Source organism: Vespula pensylvanica, chromosome 20 (assembly GCF_014466175.1).
Source record: "Vespula pensylvanica isolate Volc-1 chromosome 20, ASM1446617v1, whole genome shotgun sequence".
In the NCBI taxonomy this organism is placed as follows: domain Eukaryota; kingdom Metazoa; phylum Arthropoda; class Insecta; order Hymenoptera; family Vespidae; genus Vespula; species Vespula pensylvanica.
In genome coordinates, this window is record NC_057704.1 from 1717171 (window position 1) to 1737933 (window position 20763).

At 30.4% G+C, this 20763-nt stretch overlaps 1 protein-coding gene across 1 annotated transcript in view; it reads right to left on the minus strand.

The window, feature by feature from the left end:
* The window catches only part of LOC122636104 (A disintegrin and metalloproteinase with thrombospondin motifs 7-like), a 191907-nt gene that overhangs the window by 93919 nt on the left and 77225 nt on the right, over positions 1 to 20763 (minus strand). The window contains exons 5-6 of the mRNA XM_043827012.1: positions 15376 to 15542; positions 11520 to 11730 (exon numbers count right to left, since the gene is read on the minus strand). Of these exons, the coding sequence (XP_043682947.1) occupies positions 11520 to 11730; positions 15376 to 15542 (378 nt within the window). The remainder of the gene's footprint in view (positions 1 to 11519; positions 11731 to 15375; positions 15543 to 20763) is intronic.

A 20763-nucleotide genomic window follows, 5' to 3' on the forward strand; every position in this document is an offset into this window, starting at 1 on the left:
TCTCTCTCTCTCTCTCTCTCTCTCTCTCTCTCTCTCTCTCTCTTTCTGTTTCTTCCCTCATCCATCGATCTTATTTCTCAAGAAGTAGTTTCATTAGCTCAGCGATAATTGGCACCACTCGTGACTCGCGTACACAACATAGCAACCAATTTTTGGCACAGTTATTTCACGATGAGATACCAACCTTCGTTCGAAAGTTATCACTCCTTTCGTAATTCGTACTGTGAAAGGAGTATTATAGGATGACAGAGTAAAAGAGGTCTTTCTCCTCTATCGTCGAGAAGCGAAGAAATCTAAGAGACCTCGCGATTAGAAATCTCTCACGACTGGATGAACTTTCGGAAATTTATATAGATCTAAGTAGTTATCTAACAGAGTCTTTCTATTATCTGTACGAAGTGTCTCAGCGAAAACTATTCTTCCACATTTACTGATTATTACTAGATTTAATGATATTTGCCGAAAAACGACGAGACCGATTAATCCTTTTTTTTTTTTTTTTTTTAGATCTTACATCCTATTTTGAGATTAAACTCTTGAAGGTCGTTAACAAAATCTTGAACTGCAACTGAGAAAGATCTTTTAATTCTCTTTAAAACGATGCTATTTTCTTTTCTTTTCTTCATTTTTTTTTTTTTTTCAAATCTCGAGTGTACAATTATTAAGAAGATGCGTTACGGATTTTAAATCGAAATGAACTTTCGTTTCGTTTTATTATATATTTCAATCGTTTTGTTTTATTATATATTTGCAATAGCGTCGTTATTGATAACTCAAAATGGAATGAATTTATGACAAGGGTCTGTCCACTTCGAAAACAAAATTGACCCGTTTTAATATTCTATTTTTTATTCGTTTTTCTTTCGTCGAAAAAAAAATCATTAGATCTCATAACAATCCTAATGGACAATTTATTTATATTTCGTTTGACAATGTAAACGTATATTGTAGCTTTACACGTAGGTAACGTTTGCAGTTTGTCTAGAATTATAAAAGTGACAGGTGTCGACAAAAGTGACGGGTTCTTCGATTTCTTTGGGGAGAATTCTTGATGTGAAAAGTAGTGATAGAATGATAGAGTGACAGATAGAGCGATAGAAATAGAAGGGTAAGAGGAAAAACGAGAAAGAGAGAGATAGTTGCAAACATCGTCCTTGATAAAAGTACATACTATTCCAATGATAGCGTTTGAAGTCAACAGAATCATGTTATACGAATATCGAACGAGTTCCTTCGAACTTTTCTAATTTAATCCAACTTCGATAAAGATTACAAGATATTTATCTGTTACTTCTATCTCATAACGTACAATACTAAATAGTTTAAAAAAAAAAAAAAAAAAGGAAAAATCAAAATAAATCGATCAGCCATAGAAACATTAAAAACTTTTAAAAGCGATTTCGAAATTTGTTCGAATAAGTAATTATCGAGACAAGTGTTTCATCTTTTTTTTTTTTTTTGTTTCTTTCTTTCTTTTTTAAACTAGTACAAATTTAATAGTACCAAACTTTCGCTACAAATTGAGTTACTTCTCTTTACTCTCGTGAAACACTCTAAAGATAGTAGGTATCTTACTTATCGATCTACCGTTTTATCTAACCCTGTACTTTCTACCCCTTCTTTCTTTCTTTCTTTCTTTCTTTCTTCCCTTCTTTCTTTCTTTCTTTCTTTCTTTTCTATCATTCGGAGTTACGCTCCTCAGCTCTCATACTCCTTACTATATATCTACGTTTGAGCAACTATTCCAATCGAACTAAACTTTGCTATAGAAACGTGAACAACAACGAACAACAACTTTAGTATGTCCGAAGTGGAACGGAAAGCAATCAAATGTTTTTATATTTCTTTTTTTTACTCTTTCTCTCTTTTTCTCCCGCCGTTTAAAATTACAATCAATGAACAACAGGAAGAACTTACATTAATTCGATCTAAAGGACTAAACGAAATTGATAAAAAAAAAAAAAAAAAATAGAAAAATAGAAAAAAAAGAATTTAATTCATTATTAAATAACGTTTAAAAGCGTACTTTCAAAAAGTTGCAGTCGACTTGTTCGATCGACTCTTAGCTTTAAAACTTTCTTCGACAAGGTCAACGATTGCGAACCTTCTTTAAGGTGAGGGTTAAGAGGGTTAAAGTCAAATATACAAAACTGTTCTACTATTTACCACTCGTGAATCAAATATTTGAATTGAGTAATTCAAAAAAAAAAAAAAAAAAAAAAGGAATATAAATTCTATATCTTTTTTCTCTTCGTTCAATCCTATTAATAACAAAAAGACACGATAACAACGAAATCAAACGTTGTTTCAATTATTTTATTAAAAATTGATGATCATTTCTTTTTTTTTTTTTTTTTTTGACATCATTATCGTTGGAACAATATTACGTAAATGTAATAATTAAATAATTAAGAAAACGTGAAATATAAATAAGCAATAATATTTTACTAATTCAATTGCAAAGATTTGAGATTTTAATCTTTTTTGTTTCCCTTTTTGTTTATCTCTCGTGTGTTTTTAAAAAGATTTGAAATTTTTATCTTTCTTTTTTTTTTCTTCTCCCCACCCCAATGACGTACAAAACTTTAAACTATTTTTTTTCTTTTTTTGAAAGTTCACGGGTCACTTAAACGTCCATCTCGGGTCACAGGTTCGCCATCGATTATGTGATCACGGTTATGTGATAGAAGTTTTGATATCGAAGCGAATGAGCTTAATCGATTTAACTCTTTTAAATGTACGATAGCGCATCGTACTGTAAACGATGTCGCTACTCGGTTGCGATCGTTATATAAAATATTATGTAATACATATGTACGTACACTCGATCGAAAAAAAAAGAAGTCAATGATAGAGAAAAAAGGAAAAAAAAAAAAAAAAGAAATTGACGGTATCGTCCAATTTGATCGTATCCATGCAATCGAATTAGCTTAATATTTATTATTGAATATCAATCATGAATCATCATGAATTTTTTCGTTAATAGCAATCATCGTAAAGGGAAGTATTCGTTTCGTGTATCCCCATTGCCGAAGTAAACAATTTTACGATCGTATAACTTTATGAAAAATGTATTTCGAAATTTACATGGTCTCTCACAATCTCTGAAATACCTACTGATAGAAATGTTCAGCAATTTGTTCGAAGGAAAAGAGACTTTATTTTTTATGATCATCAGTGGGTTATTCATAAACGGCATAGTCAACTGAATCATGAAAGTGTGTGTGTGTAGAGTGTCCTAAGTTTAAACGATCGAATTTTACTAGTACGTTTTATGAATGGAAATAAGAAAAGAGAAAAACAAATATTGCGTAAACAATCATTCCCCGAATGATTTATTCTCACGTTGTATTACTTCGAAAAAAAAAAGAAAAGAAAAAGAAAAAAGATTATATAAAAAAAAAAAATAGAGAGATCGATTCATAATTCCATTTAAAAATGTCTTCCTTTCCCGTTCCAAATATAATTTTAATATCGCAAGAAAGTAGAAGTTCGATCATTTAAATCTGGAAGATACTTCGTATCTATATTTATATACACATTTAATATATATTGAACCACTTAATACTCATATAAAACAACCTGCGGAAATATTTATTCTATTAAAAAAAGAAAAAAAAATTATTTCCTAATCATCCATCTGTACGATTTGAATTCAATGAAAATATTTCATTGATTTTCCCAGATCTTTTTTTTTTAACGCTAACGGAACAAGATTCGACGTATATATATATATATTTTTTTTTTTTACCAAATATTTTTCTTCAATTTTTCGAAAAGTCCGTGCTACACGAAAAAAAAAAAGAAAAGAGAAAAAGAGAAAAAAAGAGAAGAGAAGAGAAGAGAGAAAAGAAAGGAAGGGTGAACAAAAAAAATAAGGTCGGCGCGAAAAACGCCCTTGTAAGAAGTTTCCCTGGGAAAAGGGACACACGAGTATTTCTCTCGTGCACTGATTTACAATTCTTCCAAATGCTTTCAATTCCCCGGAGGCCTACTAGCACCGTAAGTTTCCGTTCATGCGGAAACCTCGGCACTTCCACGTAGTTTCCATTGGTTGCAAGGGAGGAATAAGCGTTGGAGCTCGACGTCATCGAATTTCGAACGCTCTAACGGCGAACTGCCAAGCTCTAATTCTTTGCAAGTTCGATTTTATTCCATCCTTCTATTTCTTTCTTTCTTTCTTTCTTTCTTTCTTTCTTTCTTTCTTTCTTTCTTTCTTTCTTTTTCTTTCTGTATATAATATATAGTAGTAATATTATTTCATATAGAAATGAAAATTTATTAAGACTAGATCTTTGGATTTCCTTTTGTTTTTGGTTTGTTTTATTTTTTATATGTTGTATTTCTTATATTTTCTGTACTTTTGGTTTTTTGTTGGTTTGTTCGTTCGTTGTTTTATTTTGTTACAACACCTAGTATATTCGATGGAATTCGACGTATTTCAAATTTATAGATCAGATATTATTTTGTTGAAATATTATATTGATTTTTATTGATATAATTATATGATTATTATTATTATTATTATATATACGTATTATATATATATATATATATATATCATTTAATTTATTCGTCGGCTATCTAATTTCGTGTAACTGATTATCAAATTGATTTCCAATTTCGATTAACAAATTTCGAGTTTGCTATAGGGGTGAAACTATAATGTACACTCGCGCAGAAAATTTCTCTTCTCCGTTCCAAAAAAAAAAGAGAAAAGAAAAAAGAACAAAAAAAAATGAACGATAAGGTTTAATACCGTACGCAGAAACTCCGTCGAGCAAAATTTGTACGCGCACAGTTGGTCACGCACGTTACGTTATATTTCACAAATTTCTTTTATTTTTTTTCCTACCCCTCGTAATTTTCAGTTGAATGGGAAGAATTAAACTCGTACGGACTTTCCTTCGTTCCCTTTTATTATATTTATTTCCAATCAACTGAAAATCACGAGTAAAATTTTTACAATATAATTGTAATAAAGCGTGTGTGGACGTTTCTAAAGAATAACAAAATAAAAAACAGAAAGAAAAAAGTATCAAAAAAAAAAATAAAAAATAAAAAACAAAAAAAAAGGTAACACTAACAATAATAATAATAATAATAATAATAATATTCATAATAAATAATCTGCAAATACAGCGAAGTACTATATCCTCGGTAAAAAGGTAGAAGTAATACAAGAGAAAAAAAAAGTAAATGCAAATACATCGTCTCCCATTATTACATTTGCAATCTATGTAATCCCGAAAAATCTGCGCGAAAGTCTGCGAGAAATTGTTCTCTCACCCTTCGTGTATATTCAGCTCCCCTAAAAGAGGAGTTGCACTCCAGATATAACAATAGTAAGACCAACAAACCCGTCTCAATCTGCAATAGCGATAATAGAAACTTGTATTTACTAGTACCGGTTATATCTTAATATTCTACCCTTAAAAAAAAAAAAGAAAGAAAGAAAAAAGAAAAAAACGTGAGAACATTCCATATAATATAATGATGATAAAAATAATGATGATGATGATGATGATGATGATGATGATAATGACGATGATCATAAATCTTTATAGCTTCTAAAAAAAGAATATTGACTCGTGACATTTTCTGTGCAACGTATAAGAACAATTTAAAGGGTAGAAAGAGAGAGAAGTGGGGAGAGGGGAAAGCACCCTTAATAAACGGAGATAAAATTAAAAAAAAGAGTACGAAATAAGCAGACATTCGAAATTGGCCCTGAATCCCTGAGAGACATGGCTGATGGTGACAGCATGCCAGACAATGGTGGTTTTACGCTGAACAGACGTAACGAAGGTCAGCCAAAATGCTACTGCTAACAATAATAATAATAATAATAATAATAATAATAATAATAATAATAATAATAATAATAATAATAATAATAATAACCACACCGTTTCAAAATTGAAAATGTTTTACAAAAGAGGGTATGTTCCTGCAAACATCAAAACAGGATTCGTACGACAATGTATCGCTCGAAGGGGTTAAACACAATCCGCATGTCATACCTTGCTACTACAGCTAGATAGCTAACAGATTGGAAAACGATCGGAGTCATGAATACCATGACAACAGTTGCTCTCAACTTTTTTTTTTTTCCTTTTTTTTCAAAGAACCTTCACAAAATTGACAAACATCATGGTGGAAAGAGAATGATTGATAGATTGAAAACGTTCAATAATGATCAACGACACTATCCCATACACTATCCTAGAACAATTGGAAATATCAAAAAGGAAAGTGCCACGAGTATAACACATATGTATACGTATGAAATTATAATCCAATCATCGGTCTCACTGATACACAAATACAATCGCGATTTAACACGTACTATCATCATTCTCATCGATACTTAGAGACAAAGATAGGGTCGATGTCACACTCGCATAGAAATAAGAGAAAGGAGATATAATAAAGAAGTAAATAATAAAATGAAATAACAAAACTGATGTAAAAAAAAAAAAAATTATCCCAATAAATTAATCGAATGTATTAATTAATAATAGTTAAAGCAGATAGAGAATATACATTTCTAAACCTTAAGCAATCACAAACATCAAACATTGATCAAATTAATAATAAATAGACACGCTTGAAATATATTCAATGATCAGAGAAAAACCACTATACGAATAACATCACTATATCGTATATGAACACCGTATAAATAGACCTTAATAACTTGGCTAACACAACGATCAAATAATAGCACATAATAAAATACCGAGGTATTCAAATAGAACAATGCAGAAAATATCAACAAAACTCGGAAACCATGAACCACATAATTAGCAAATGCAAACTCCTCGTATGGACGGAATATACAGAAAGATATAACACAGCTGTTAAAATACTTTGTCGAGAAATAAAAAGAAATTAATAGACGAAAAATAATGGTATTGGAAATATCAATTAGAAATTATAATTAAACAAAATTAAAGGAGTGAATCTATATTGGGATATCACACGAATGAAACAAATGCGTACAATAAATCTTACATCGCGAAGACGATTAAAAACGATAAAAACAATATCGTATTTTCGTAGACGACAACATAAAAAAGAAAGAAAATTGATAATTAAAAATTAAAAAACAAAATAAGAGAATAATTAAATGAGAATAGTTCTAATAGCAAAGTTGGCAAATGGAATCACACGATCTCCCCATTCAACGCATAAAACATAAAAAATACAGGACGTAAAAATTATTGAAAGAATATTAAATGCAAAAATTCATATAATATAGAAATTCAATGAACGATGATAGTGAATACGTGGGCCGGTATTATCAGAAAATTCCAGGACCCATCTATTTAAAATCTTTACAATAGACCTGTACTCTATTTAATTAACTAACAATCTCATAGACCAGATATTCCCAAACTTTTATGATCGTGGAACCCGTCAGAAAATTTTTCAAAGATCGTAAATCCCTTTATATATTTTTTTTAATAACGGACCTATTCTCTCCCTCTAAAATTTAATGGTATATTAAATGGAAGAAAATATTGTTACGGTAATTAATTCAGATTTTATACGATGAAACAAAAGTTTATAAAAAAAAAAAAAAAAAAAAAAAGTACAAAAAATCCCTAACACGAATAAGATAAAATTTGACTGTAATTTAATAATCCAATTCGCGGAAGATTGTTACGCGGAATCAACGAAATTTTTTGTTTGTTTCACGAAACAAATTGTGAAAATCGTTTTGGTAGAGTATGGAAAGGGAAACAGATTACTATAATGCCATTCATCGTATCTGCAATTAATTGTCATAACAATGATAAGTCCTTTATCGATGTGTCATCTTATTTCTTTTTTTCTTCTTTGCTAATTATTTCTTTTTTTTTGAAGGGTCGAATGACCGAGGAAATTTCAAATTTAGATTTAAATTTCCTTTATTTCTTTTTCTTTTTCTTTTTCTTTTTCTTTTCGTTTTTTCTTTTCATAGTTCGACAACATAGTTGTTCAGACGAATTGAACGACATGCTTTATTAGGTCATTTATTATTGTAAAACGTTATACATTATAAATTTATAAGTTCCTAAGGATTATAACTCTGTATCGCTGTTAGGCTGCATACTATGAACAAAGGTAAAACTTCTTAAGAAATAAACTTCGTTTACTTAGATCGGTAGTTTGAGAAGGATAAAGGGAGATAAGAAGTTCAGCCTTTGTTTACAACGTGTAGACTAATAACCAAACGACCGATGATACAGTGTTATATTCTTTAGGAACTCACAAATTTGTAATACAACTTGTAACATTCTATAATAATGAATGATCTCGTACGACACGATAAATATCATCGAACTACGATTAAAAAAAAAATATATATATATATATAGAGAGAGAGAGAACTCCATTTAAACAAATTAATTTGGCTTCGAATAATTCCTTCACCATGAGACTAATAAAAAAAAAAAAAAAAATATTGGCACTATCCCTATATGTCCTTTCATATCAGAAATTAAACAAACAACTTCTTTTGATATTCCAATTTATCGATATAAATGGGACACCCTATATACGCAATATATCGAAAAATTCGTTATTCAAGAAACATAAAAGAATAGTTTGATAATTCCTCAAAAGAAAAAAATGATCGAAATTATTTTGAAACATGATTGAATCATTTTCGAAAGGATCAAACCTTTCGGTCTGATAATACGAAAAAAGGATTCTAATAATAATAATAATAATAAAACCGCAAAGTTGCGAACTACTGGTGATTGTCAAACACTATGGATCCAAGTGCTTCTGAAGACCTACATATATATAAAGGCCCTCACCTTTGGCTTATCTTAGCGGAGCAGCCATAATGGAGTCGCAAAAGCTAGATTACGTATATGTTAAAAGGATGAAAATGTTAAAGGCATAAAACCGGAAATAAAAGTCTCTTAGTATACCACTTCAGCCATTAACATTGATGCAACCTACTTGTCATCGTTACGATGACGTATATTGGAGGAAGGAGTCCTCATTACTCATTCAATAAATAAACAATTATTACCAAATTTATATTAATTTGAAAACTTTAAAATTCAGATTAATGAATCGATCACAGTTTATTATACTGTTTATTTATAAAAGTTTCATTAAATTTCTCTCTATCGGTTTTCTCTATAAATGTCTTGAAGAGAATCGGCCATTTTGGCGAACTTAGAAAATATATAAATGTAGTAATAATAATTGTTTATGTTATATTATTAATCTGGAATAATTCATATATACATACATACATACATACACACACACACACACACACATATTTTGCTTAATTTTAATACAAAGGATGACTTTATCCTTTACCTCAAACAAAACAAATTTAATTTTCAAACTAAAATCTATGGAAGAGTTATCGAAAATTTAAAGAAATTAAGACGGAAAGGAATATAAAAGTTGGGCGTATGAGAAAGATAAAAAGAGAGAAAGAGAGAGAGAGAGAGAAAGAGAGAGAGAGGCAGAAGAGAAAAAGAATGAAAGAGAAAGAAAAAGAGAGAGAGAAGTTTATCGAAATATTTTTCGCTTCAAGCTAAAGAAAAATATCGATAATCGAAGAAGATTATATCGGAAAAAGTGTACATGTTGTATACCGACTTCCTGCAATTTTAAAATCCTCTCTTCATATATCCGAATTCTTTTTTTTTTTTTAATTAATAGAACGAACCTTTGGACGAACAAACAGAAAAAAGTTCTTCTCTCGTTTTTGAAAGCATCAAAGTTATTCGATATTTTGGCATTTCTCAATAGAATTATATAAAATATTTCTTAAATTATTAATCGAATTAACAAGGTATCGTAAATATTACAATAAAAAAAAGAAGAAAAGAAAAAATATCCAAGTTCTAAAAAATGAATTAAACGATTATCAACTTAATCTCTAAGCTTTTAATAAAACAGACTTCAGAGAGATTTCAAGGGGGAAAAAAAAAATACTTTTTCTCTATGAGCTTATCTCTGTTATCAATTTCATATTTATACTCTCATTCAATATTCCGAAGAAAAGAAATTACCCCGATTAAAATCGATTCGAGCAAATAATATAATTAAGAAATATTCATTTAATTAATAAACTCTCTCTCTCTCTCTCTCTCTCTTTCTCTCTCTTCCTATTTTTTTCTCTCTCTTTGTAATCAGGAAAATGTTTTTCTAATTTCAACAATTTTTCAAGTTTATATACACACATCGAACATATGCACATACATATATAAATCTACGTATGTATCATTCAAATTACGCTATAGGATATTTTCATTCCGCGAGTAGTAAAACCACGAGTAAAAAGAGAATTTGTTCTATATAGAAATATACGAGAACTAAATTTCGAATGCGTTTCTTTGGCAAAATAGTCACATATATATACATATATACACACATACGTTCACACACATATACATATATACACACGTAAAAAAAAAAAAAAAAGAAGAAAAATAGAAAAGAAAAGGGGAAAGGATAAAGTATTCTATATTCCATCCTCGAATAGAGACTGATTAAATTCTTTCTCAAAGCGAGTGTCGATGCGATAGAGAAAAGCAAGTGGATACGAAATTCCATTCCAAAGCGTATCTGCGTAAGATATAACGGAGCGAGATCGGGTCCCATGTGGTGTTACTTCCATTAAGGATATGTTCAATCTTCCTTCTACGAGATAAACTAAAAAGGCTATATATATATTTATATATGTATATATAGCCTTTTATACACATACATATATAGATACATATATATATATATATATATATATATTTGTATATGTATATCTATACAGGTATGTATAGGTATATATAAATGTGTGTATATATATGTATAACGAGAAAAAGGAGAATAGCTAATTTTCCGTTTTATCATTTAAAAGAATTATTATTAAGTTTTAATCGAATTCCAAATAATTCGATTAACATCGTGTCCCTGAAAAGGATTCTAATGGATTTCTTATTGAATAAAGTCTTGCATTAAATATACTATTAAAAATACTTCCCTAAGTCGAAATATCTTTTACATTTTTATCATCGAATAATTAAGGACACATAGAACGTTCGATGGCAGCATTCTACACGAATTTCTACGACTATACATAAACATTTTTTCCAATTTGAAAAATGTAAAAAAAAAAAAAAAGGAATAAACTATTGTAAAATACCCTTTACAATCTCTATCTCGAAAGAGTTAGTAGATCTTTCCTATTATTATTTTTTTTTTTAAAACAAAAAAAGAATCAATGGATCTCATAATAATCATGATCGACACGCTGTATATATGTAATAGATTTTTTGTTAGTCTTCGAACGATTCATATCTCGTGGAGAATTAAAAAAAAAAAATGTTGTTCTTTTGTCGATCGATTATTATCAATAATAAACGATTAAACTTGATTACTTGGTTATCTTGATCTCTCGTTAATAGTAAAATTGAATCGGACTGTTTGAAACTCTGAAAAATATTAAAACAAAAAAAAAAAAAAGAAATTACAATCAACGAAATTCTTTGACGACTTACCAACTATTGTAAGATGAACCGGAAGTCCGATAGGCGGTGTCGTAGAGATTTGACATTCGTATACACCGGAATCCTTTTTTTGAGGATATCGTATTTGCAATGTCCATTCTTCCGAATGTGGCGTATGCATTGCTTCGAAACGTTGATCGCTGGTATAAGTGTAACGTCCCACGGTCAGCAAATGAATATCTCGATGCCTTACCCACGACACCTGTATAATGCATAACAAATATTGTTTTTTTAATAATTGATTACAAAAAAAAAATTAACGAAATTACTGATACATGGATATTTGTAAATGAATCTAAATTGAACAAGTAATTTGATCTAAATGTAAATAAGAAATATATAAATTTAAAAAAATTATAATTTCATTATCATATCGATTATAAATAAATAATATAAATTATGAATTGTATTAACGAGGAAAAGCTGATAATATATGATCAAAAGAAAAATGTAGAAAACACTCAAATTCGTGAATATATTTAATTTCGAAACGAATGAGTATTTATTGAGTCTTTCAAAGAACTTATGTAGATATACAGATGAAAAACGAAAGGAACATAACAAATGATTTCGGGTTTATTCGCATGTAGAATATCCCATATAATCGGCATCTGAATAGTTGTATAATAGGATTATGATGTTCACATAAACGAACTTTACGTTGAATTTGATTAAACGCGTGGATTGTTCTTCACGAAGAAAATAAAAGATGATTTACTTAAACGATTAATAATTAACGATGATAATATATGATTACAAAAAAAAAAAAGAAAGTTGTAAGTATTCCTTCAAGAAAATAATTAATAATAAAAATTTGAAAATAATTCAAATATATATAAAAATAAATCGATGAGAGCGAGTATGTTTATACGTAATTTATCTATAAATATTTATTTAGAAATGAAAAAAGGAAAGTAAAAAACAATATCAGATTTATTCGCACAATCGAATAATCAATATAAGCGCTATCGAAATAATTGTAAAATAGGATTACGATGTTCGCATAAACGAACTTTACGTTCGTTCGAATCGAGAATGGAATAAGAGGCGAAACTGTACGAAAATGTGTATGAGCCCTTTTCCAACTAATCGTTCGAACAATGCCAAAAGGAAAAGTTGAAAATTCTCTGGGCTTCCGGTATTAATGATCGAAACTTCGAGACTAGTTAAGTAGACTCAGGATCACTCGAGAATTCGAGTACAAAGTGATTTTCACGAAAACGATCCACTGTTTTCTGTACATACGTATATGTACATATGTATGTACGTATACATATTCAAATAGGTATTTTATATATATAATATATATACATATATATATATATATATATGTAATTTATAACGAATATAGATATATGATCGGACTATGTGGTTATCAAGCTAACGAGGAAAAAATTATTTTTCATCGTACTAATTTATCGGCATTGTTCGAAGCTTAATGACAATGGTATTTTACCTAATGAATAACCACAAATTCGATAAATGTGAGATAGAGAGAAAGAGAGATTAAATCTATCCGCTTTTGCGTAATCGACGTAACCGAAATGCGATTTTACGGAATTTATATTAACGTTTGCAACTTGATAAGATTTAAAACACGCTCGATATTAATTAAAAAGTGTATCGTTTGTAATTACGAAGGAGAATTCGTGATTTCTTTTATAATCGAAAGCATTCTTCCTGTCGACGTATATACGTGTGTGTGTGTGTTTAGTCATGTGTATATAGGTATTCGTATATATATGTATGTATCTCACACATTCTATCGTGCTTTTAATTCCAACCACGGAAAATATTCCACGTTTTTATCCGTGCCAACTTGCTTTACTCTTTTTTTTTTTTTTTTGTTATTATTTTTTCAGCAGAAAAACGTGCGTACTCTTCGACGTCATTAATTTCGGACATATTGAACCTCTAATGCTACATATCTACGACAGATTAAATAATAACATTAATATAATTCATTTGTGTACATTTTTTATATATGATTAATACAAAAGATATAAAAAAAAAAAATCTCGAGCAAGTAAGTTAGATAATTTCTCCGATTAAAATTAATCAATTCGATAGAACCTATCAATTATCCCAAATATTTCCATTTACCATTAACAAATAATTTTAGAACCAAAGCTCTACCTACGATCTTTATTCCGATTTATTGATATTCAATTACAATTAATATTCCGTAATAATAAAACAATTATTTTCTCTCTTAAAAGAATAAAAAATAAAAAAAAAAAAATAAAAAATCCACAAGAATATGAAGTCAAAACGATGAAGTAAACTTTTGTTCTCATGCTTGATGATAATAAACCTACGTACGTACACAAACACGCACACGCACACATTCGTTCAAGCTTTCTCGATCCTTTGCGTTTGAAAGAAAAAAACATGGTTGAAAAAAATTTTTTTAAATTTGAAAAAGAAGACGAAAGAGACAGAGAAGGAGAAGAAGAGAGAGAGAGAGAGAGAGAGAGAGAGAGAGAGAGAGAGAGAGAGAGAGAGAGAGAGAGACGTAGCCGCGATCTTCGTAATTTCCCTCGACCGCGGAATCTCAATTTTCCTACATAGGGCCGTTCAGCAACGAACAAGTGAACAAGTATAAAACGTGCGTTATCAACGAAACGTATTAGACGGTACACACGTACTTCCAGGACAGGCATAAATGTGAGCAACCGAGCTTTGCATAGAAATGAGTTTCGGGATTAAAACTGGTAACCCGCAAGCGGCATTACACTCTATATATAAAGACGTACATATATATATATATATATATATATATATATATATATATATATACATATACATACATACTTTTAGAATGAAAGGAAAGTGACTTCTCTCTCTCTCTCTCTCTCTCTCTCTCTCTTTCTATCTCTTTCTCTTTCTATATTTCTCTATCTTTCTCCCTTTCTCGACTTAATCGTCCTTCCTAAACCTGTGAAAACTTTCGCGACGCATTTGAAAGGGTTGAAAGATCTAGCAAAGATTCTTCCAATGAGTTCCAAAGGTACAGTAAGATGTGGTAAAGAACAGAAAGAGATAATTTCTCGGCTGAATAAACGTTAACTATGATTTAATTTACACGCTCGCTTTGAATCATCGTCAACTGTCTCTGATATCAAAGAGAAAGGGATTGGAGAGAGAAAGAGAGAGAGAGAGAGAGAGAGAGAGAGAGAGAGAGAGAGAGAGAGGATAAAACGAGAGGAGAGAGATTGGTTATCGGAACTTTCAATCTACGTGGATGATCTTTCGAATGGTTTCAATTCATTTCTACGTGAATCTGATCATTTGACCATATAATCTTTTTCTTTTTTCTTTTTCCTTTTTCCTTTTTTTTTTTTTTAGGAAGTTAATAAAGGAATCAACGCTTTTTAACGAGAGAGAGAGAGAGAGAGAGAGAGAGAGAGAGAGAGAGAGAGAGAGAGAGAGAAGGGAAAGATCTTTCGAAACTATTTCTCGATTTCTCTCTTTTTTAGTTTTCTTCGATAATATCATCAAAGTACAACACTACGAATAATTGAGAATATTGTGAAGTTAAATCAATGGGTTATGTATATTTGAGAAATTGAAGAAAATTGATTTTTCCAAAAAATATATATATATCATTTTTAAACAGTCTAGTATGTAACCTCTTAAACGATTCGATCAAGCTGACTTAACTTATACACACACAAACACACATATATATGTGTGTATATATATATATATCGTGGAAATTAGGTTTGATGTAGCTACAATATCTATGTTATATTCATGGCAAAAGTTTTTCAAGAAAAATGTTGCTAATGTATTCTATGTTTAAGAATGAGAAGAGATATAACATGATGCTATAGTAGGTGGTTACCGTTCTGTTTCCGAGATTCTTCACTTTGCAAACCAGCTGAATAGTTTTCCCGACTAAGCCGGTCATATTCGATGGGACCGAAGTGTCGAAGTATGGTCCTTTTTCCGTTGACGGCCATTCTTGAAAAATGTCCGCTTTTAAACGACGTATACCATGTGCTGTACTATCTGAAACGATATAATTAAAATGATAAGTGAAAATAACGAATCGATTCAATCAATGATTATACATCTTTCTTATTAATTAAAAATGATTTAATTGCCTCGTAACAAAAGTACATAATATATTTTCGATGGAAAAGAAAAACGAAAAAAAAAAAAAAAAAAGAAAAAGAACAGAAAAAAGAAAAAAAGAATGACATTTCTAACGAAGCGCCATATTGCTGTTACGTTAAAAACCCAACAATATTTGTCTAAAACGTTTTCCGATAAAACGAGCTCTAAATTTTGTCGCGAGTAAAAGAGAAAAAAAAGAAATGAAAAGGGAAAATTTTTCACCGACGAGATTCGAAGCGCTACTACGACGTGTTGACGCCTTTAAGTCGTTTATTGGTAACAAAAGAAAATGCAAAACAAAAATCTGGCATCTTACAACTTTTAATACTCTACGTATTTATAATGATTCGAAGTAAGAAAAAATGTTTACAACGAGATGTTCCCTTGTAAGCAAGCTTACTAGGATAAAACGAAATTAAAAAATTTTTAATTGGCTAAAGAGAAAAAAAAAATTGTATTTTTTCTCTTTCTCTCTCTCTCTCTCTTTCTCTCTCTTTCTTTCTCTTTCACTCTTTTTCTCTCGTGTTTTCTAATTGGTCCTTCGTAACTACCCAACAGAATGAAATTTTTATCGACCATATTACAACACGATTAAACTCGAAACTACTTTTCAGTTTCCCTGTGAATAATAATTTATTCTCCCATTTACATTTTGTATAAGCGAAACTCCGACAACGAAGTTGCTCGCATGATAACGCGTGTAATAATGATTAATATTAATAATAATAATAATAATTATTATTATTATTATTATTAATATTATTACTAACGAAGAATACGAGCAACGAATATAATTTTCTAATTCTACGAATAGCTGTGGTGCGTACGAAGAACGAAAAATACAAGAATATAAAAGGAGAGAAAGTAAAACGAATTTATACTAAACATTGAAATGTATGAAATACTTGAGAGATATATCGTACGTTTGTATAATTCAATATTCTCGCGTTTACAACACGTAACCATGGAAAAAGTTTAATCATAGAAAAAGTTTATAAAAAACAATTATGCAAAAGTTATTTCGATTTAATTCGTAACACTGACCAATCGTCTGTCTGAACGATCGTTGTAAACACTTGAAATAACACAGTAACAAACTATTTTCATGAAGAAATTCGTAATTCGAATAGAGATCGAGGAACATCGAATACGTAAGCCACTAAAATCTTTTACGCAAATAGATACAAGATTTATGATTCCTTGGAAAATGAAAATACCATAAAAAGGGAGAAGAATACAATTGATTTATGCACGATATTAAATAATAAAGCATTAACGCGCGACCGTAGAAAATGTTCGCTTGAAACTTTCTTCAATAAATAATAAACGAATATTCCCCACGACGATTAAATTTGTAACACCGAGCGACATTCTGAACAATCGTTGTAAATATTTGAAATAACACAGTAACAAACTATTTTCATGGGGAAATTCGTGATTTGAATAGCAATCGACAAACATCGAATACGTAAGCCACTAACGTCTTCCATGCAAATAGATACAAGTGCGAGAGTAACGTTGGAACGGGTCCTTTGTGGACAAGAGTAGGTACCTACGAGTATGTAGCATAGTACTATCTCTCTATTTCTAGTAACACTCTCCGCGTGCATACGTTTCTATATAGTTCTACTACTGTCATCTTTCGTAGTACGTAGAGAACTTGTGTATATATATATATGTATATATATATATATATATATATATATATATATATGTATTTACGTGTATCACTATTACGAACACAATCACACGTAACTACAAGCGTAGAAACGAAACGAGATTCTATTCGCCGCAGTGCAGTGCTACGCCGTGGATCTGCGCTGTCTATTTGAACCTCCTACTTCGAAAACTCAGCCCTATTCTCTCTCCCTCTCTTTCTCTTTCTCTTTCTCTTTCTCTTTCTCTATCGTTGTCTTTGTATATCTCTCTGTCTTTTTCCGTTTGTTGCACCAAATTTATTACTTCTTTCGTTCTTATTTCTCTTCGAACCCTAAGATTTTCTATTATCTACGACTATTTAATATCCGATATATCTATATAATATATCTATTGAATTTTCTTTTGAAAAACATTGACGATTGATACAATAGATAGAACCGATCGTTCATTAAATATTTTCTATACATTATTCCCGACGCGGTCGTTTTTTATTATTCTCTAAAATATAACATGATTTTACACTTAATGAAATTTCACTCGGTTATAATATCGCGTCAACGTCATTGTTTCTTCTTTAGTTTTCTTTGTTTCTTTTTTTTCTTTTTTTTTTTTTTTTTTGTTTTATCTTGCAACAACATTCGAATGGATTGTAAAATTGATATCCACTTTATTTAAATACATTCCGTTGTTAATAATTATTGAAATGCAAAAAAAAATTTATATATATATATATATTGAAACTTAAAAGCTTAGTTCGAAGCGATCAATTAAATCCTTTTTTTTTTTTTTCTTTAATCACACAACCTTCAAGCTTTTAGTATGATAAAACTTTTATCTCTCTCTCTCTCTCTCTCTCTCTCTTTTTTCTGTCTCTTTTTAATTTTTTTTTCGTCCGTATGTACATTTATTTATCTCCTTCTCCTGCATCACGGTTCGATCATCAGAACGAATATTTATGCATTCGCGCATGAAGCTGACCGTCACGTATCACGATTGAAAATTAGCAAAGCGAATTATCGTAAGTGTGCGAGCCCGAACTGCCGACGAGAGGCACGTACTGCGTACGAGTGGCTGAGCTTCAACCATAGTTACCAATTTACAATGGTAAATCTTCACCCGTGCGTCCAACCGTTCAGAATCCTTCCGTACTATGACATTTGAGCTTGTTTGTAATAGTAGTAGTAGTAGTAGTAGTAGTAGTGCAGTAGAAACTGTAATAGTAGTAGTACACGAATGACGTAACGAGTGATTTTAAAAGCTTTCATTATATACAAATTTTCAGGAAAAGTTTTGATCAATATTTTAACTAGCTCGTTTATTTCCTTTATATATTTATTTCGTATTATTTATTTTAACGTTTATCGATCGTTCGATCGATTTAAAAATGTAACACTTCTACGTATGTCTACTTTGCTTTTACTGTTTATTATTAATTAATTAATGGTAATGGCATTATGTAAAATAAATGGTCACTATGTATACACACACATATATATATATATATATGAATACTTTGATCAGTACAAATAATTAAGCGTCAAACAATTTTGCGTTTAGAATTGTTACATTAACTTATATCACCTATTATACGTTTTACTATATAAATATCGATAATCTATTTCAACCACAGAAGCCACGAACAAATAGAACCGTACAAATAAAATAAAATACATACTTTATGACATATCTATGTAATAGAACATTATCAGCAAAATTAATAAATATTTCAAAATACAACACGTTATTCAACTAAAAGTTTCTATCGTCGATATCCAAAATCAAATAGAGCGAATATTCTTTTTAGATTATTAGACGAATACGTATCTTCTACATCGTTAGATACAAAAAAAAAAAAAAAAGAAACACTTGTACATGCATATTATCGACAAAGGAACATCTAAAAATATTAAAGTATTAAATTAAAAATTGCATAAAAACCATCTAGCGTGTCTCTCGTCTCTCTCTTTAAAAAAAAAAAGAAAAAAAAAACAATAATAATACTTTCAAATTTATTCGAACGAACCAAACCATATATACTTTTTACGAGTATGGCTGAAGAAATTGGAGTAATTTGTAGCAAAAGATAAGATAAGATAGAAGAGAACATTGAGATAGAAAGAGAGAGGGTTACACAAGAAAAGAGCTTTTACTACGCACACCCTTTTTAAGTATTTTACCGTAATAAACCTTCTCGAACTAGGTTGGCTAGATAGATACCACACGGAGACTCGCAAATTAACCCTTACCAAAGCGTTACCAAATAAAGCCGGGATTTAGCAAGCAGTTAAATAACCCACATCACCCTTTTCATAGTGGCGAACTAGACGACGCGACACGAACCTTCTAAGAAGCTCATTTTCTCCTATCTCATAAAGGAGATAGATACCCCATAGGACATCGTCAACTAAATAGTTCGTTTTAATTATTCGCCGATAAAAAAATCACGTTGAGTAATTATTCTCAAACGATTATAACACGTTGCATATTTTACTATAATATTTTATCTCTCACTCGCTTTCATTAACAATCTTATTTTCATTAACTCTCTCTGTCTCTCTCTCTCTCTCTCTCACACACACACACTCAATCAATCTATAATAATATAACAATAGTTTCTGAAAATATATGAATAAGATCATCTGAAAAGAAATTAATAAGATAATAAATAAATAAATAAAGAAGAAGAAAAATAAGAATCAAGCAAGAAAAAAATGAATCGTCAAAGAATAAACGATAAAGATCGTGAAATTATATTTAAAATATAAGCTCGCTTTCGTAAAAGTTTCTTGTTTGTTCGACCAACGAACCCAAGGGTATCTGCACCACATACAAAGTGAGAAAAAGAGAGGGCAGATATCTCGAACTCGTGCTTTCACAAACGTAATTTTAGTATTGATTGAAACGCCGTTCAAAATCCATTTAACCTCTGGTCGAGACAACGTGACGTATCGAATATAGCTCTTCCATTAAATTTTCGACGCGTAACGCGCAACGTTAGTTGGACCGCAAGTATGTGTGTGATATTTGTGTATATATGTGTGTGTACGTATGTGGATACGTGTATAGGTATTGCCCGTGGTTAAATGAATTTTCACGCTAACACGTTTCTCCGTGCTAACCGTCCTCGGTTCTCTCTCTCTCTCTCTCTCTCTCTCTCTCTCTCTCTCTCTCTCTCTCTCTCTCTCTCTCCCTCTCTGTCTGACCACCCTTCAACCATTCCCTATCCCTTCCTCATTCTATACTCTCACCATTGAACTAACACATACCCCTAATCTCGTATAGCCTAGTCACCTTTATACTCTACGAGGCCCGTTATTTCGAACGAATGCGATAAAATTAGCATACTTATAAATATCCGAAGCTTTTCTTTCTTTCTCTCTCTCTCTCTCTCTTTCTCTCTGTCTCTCTATCTCTTTTTTGAGAAATATATAATACAGTAGGCCCAAGGGTAATA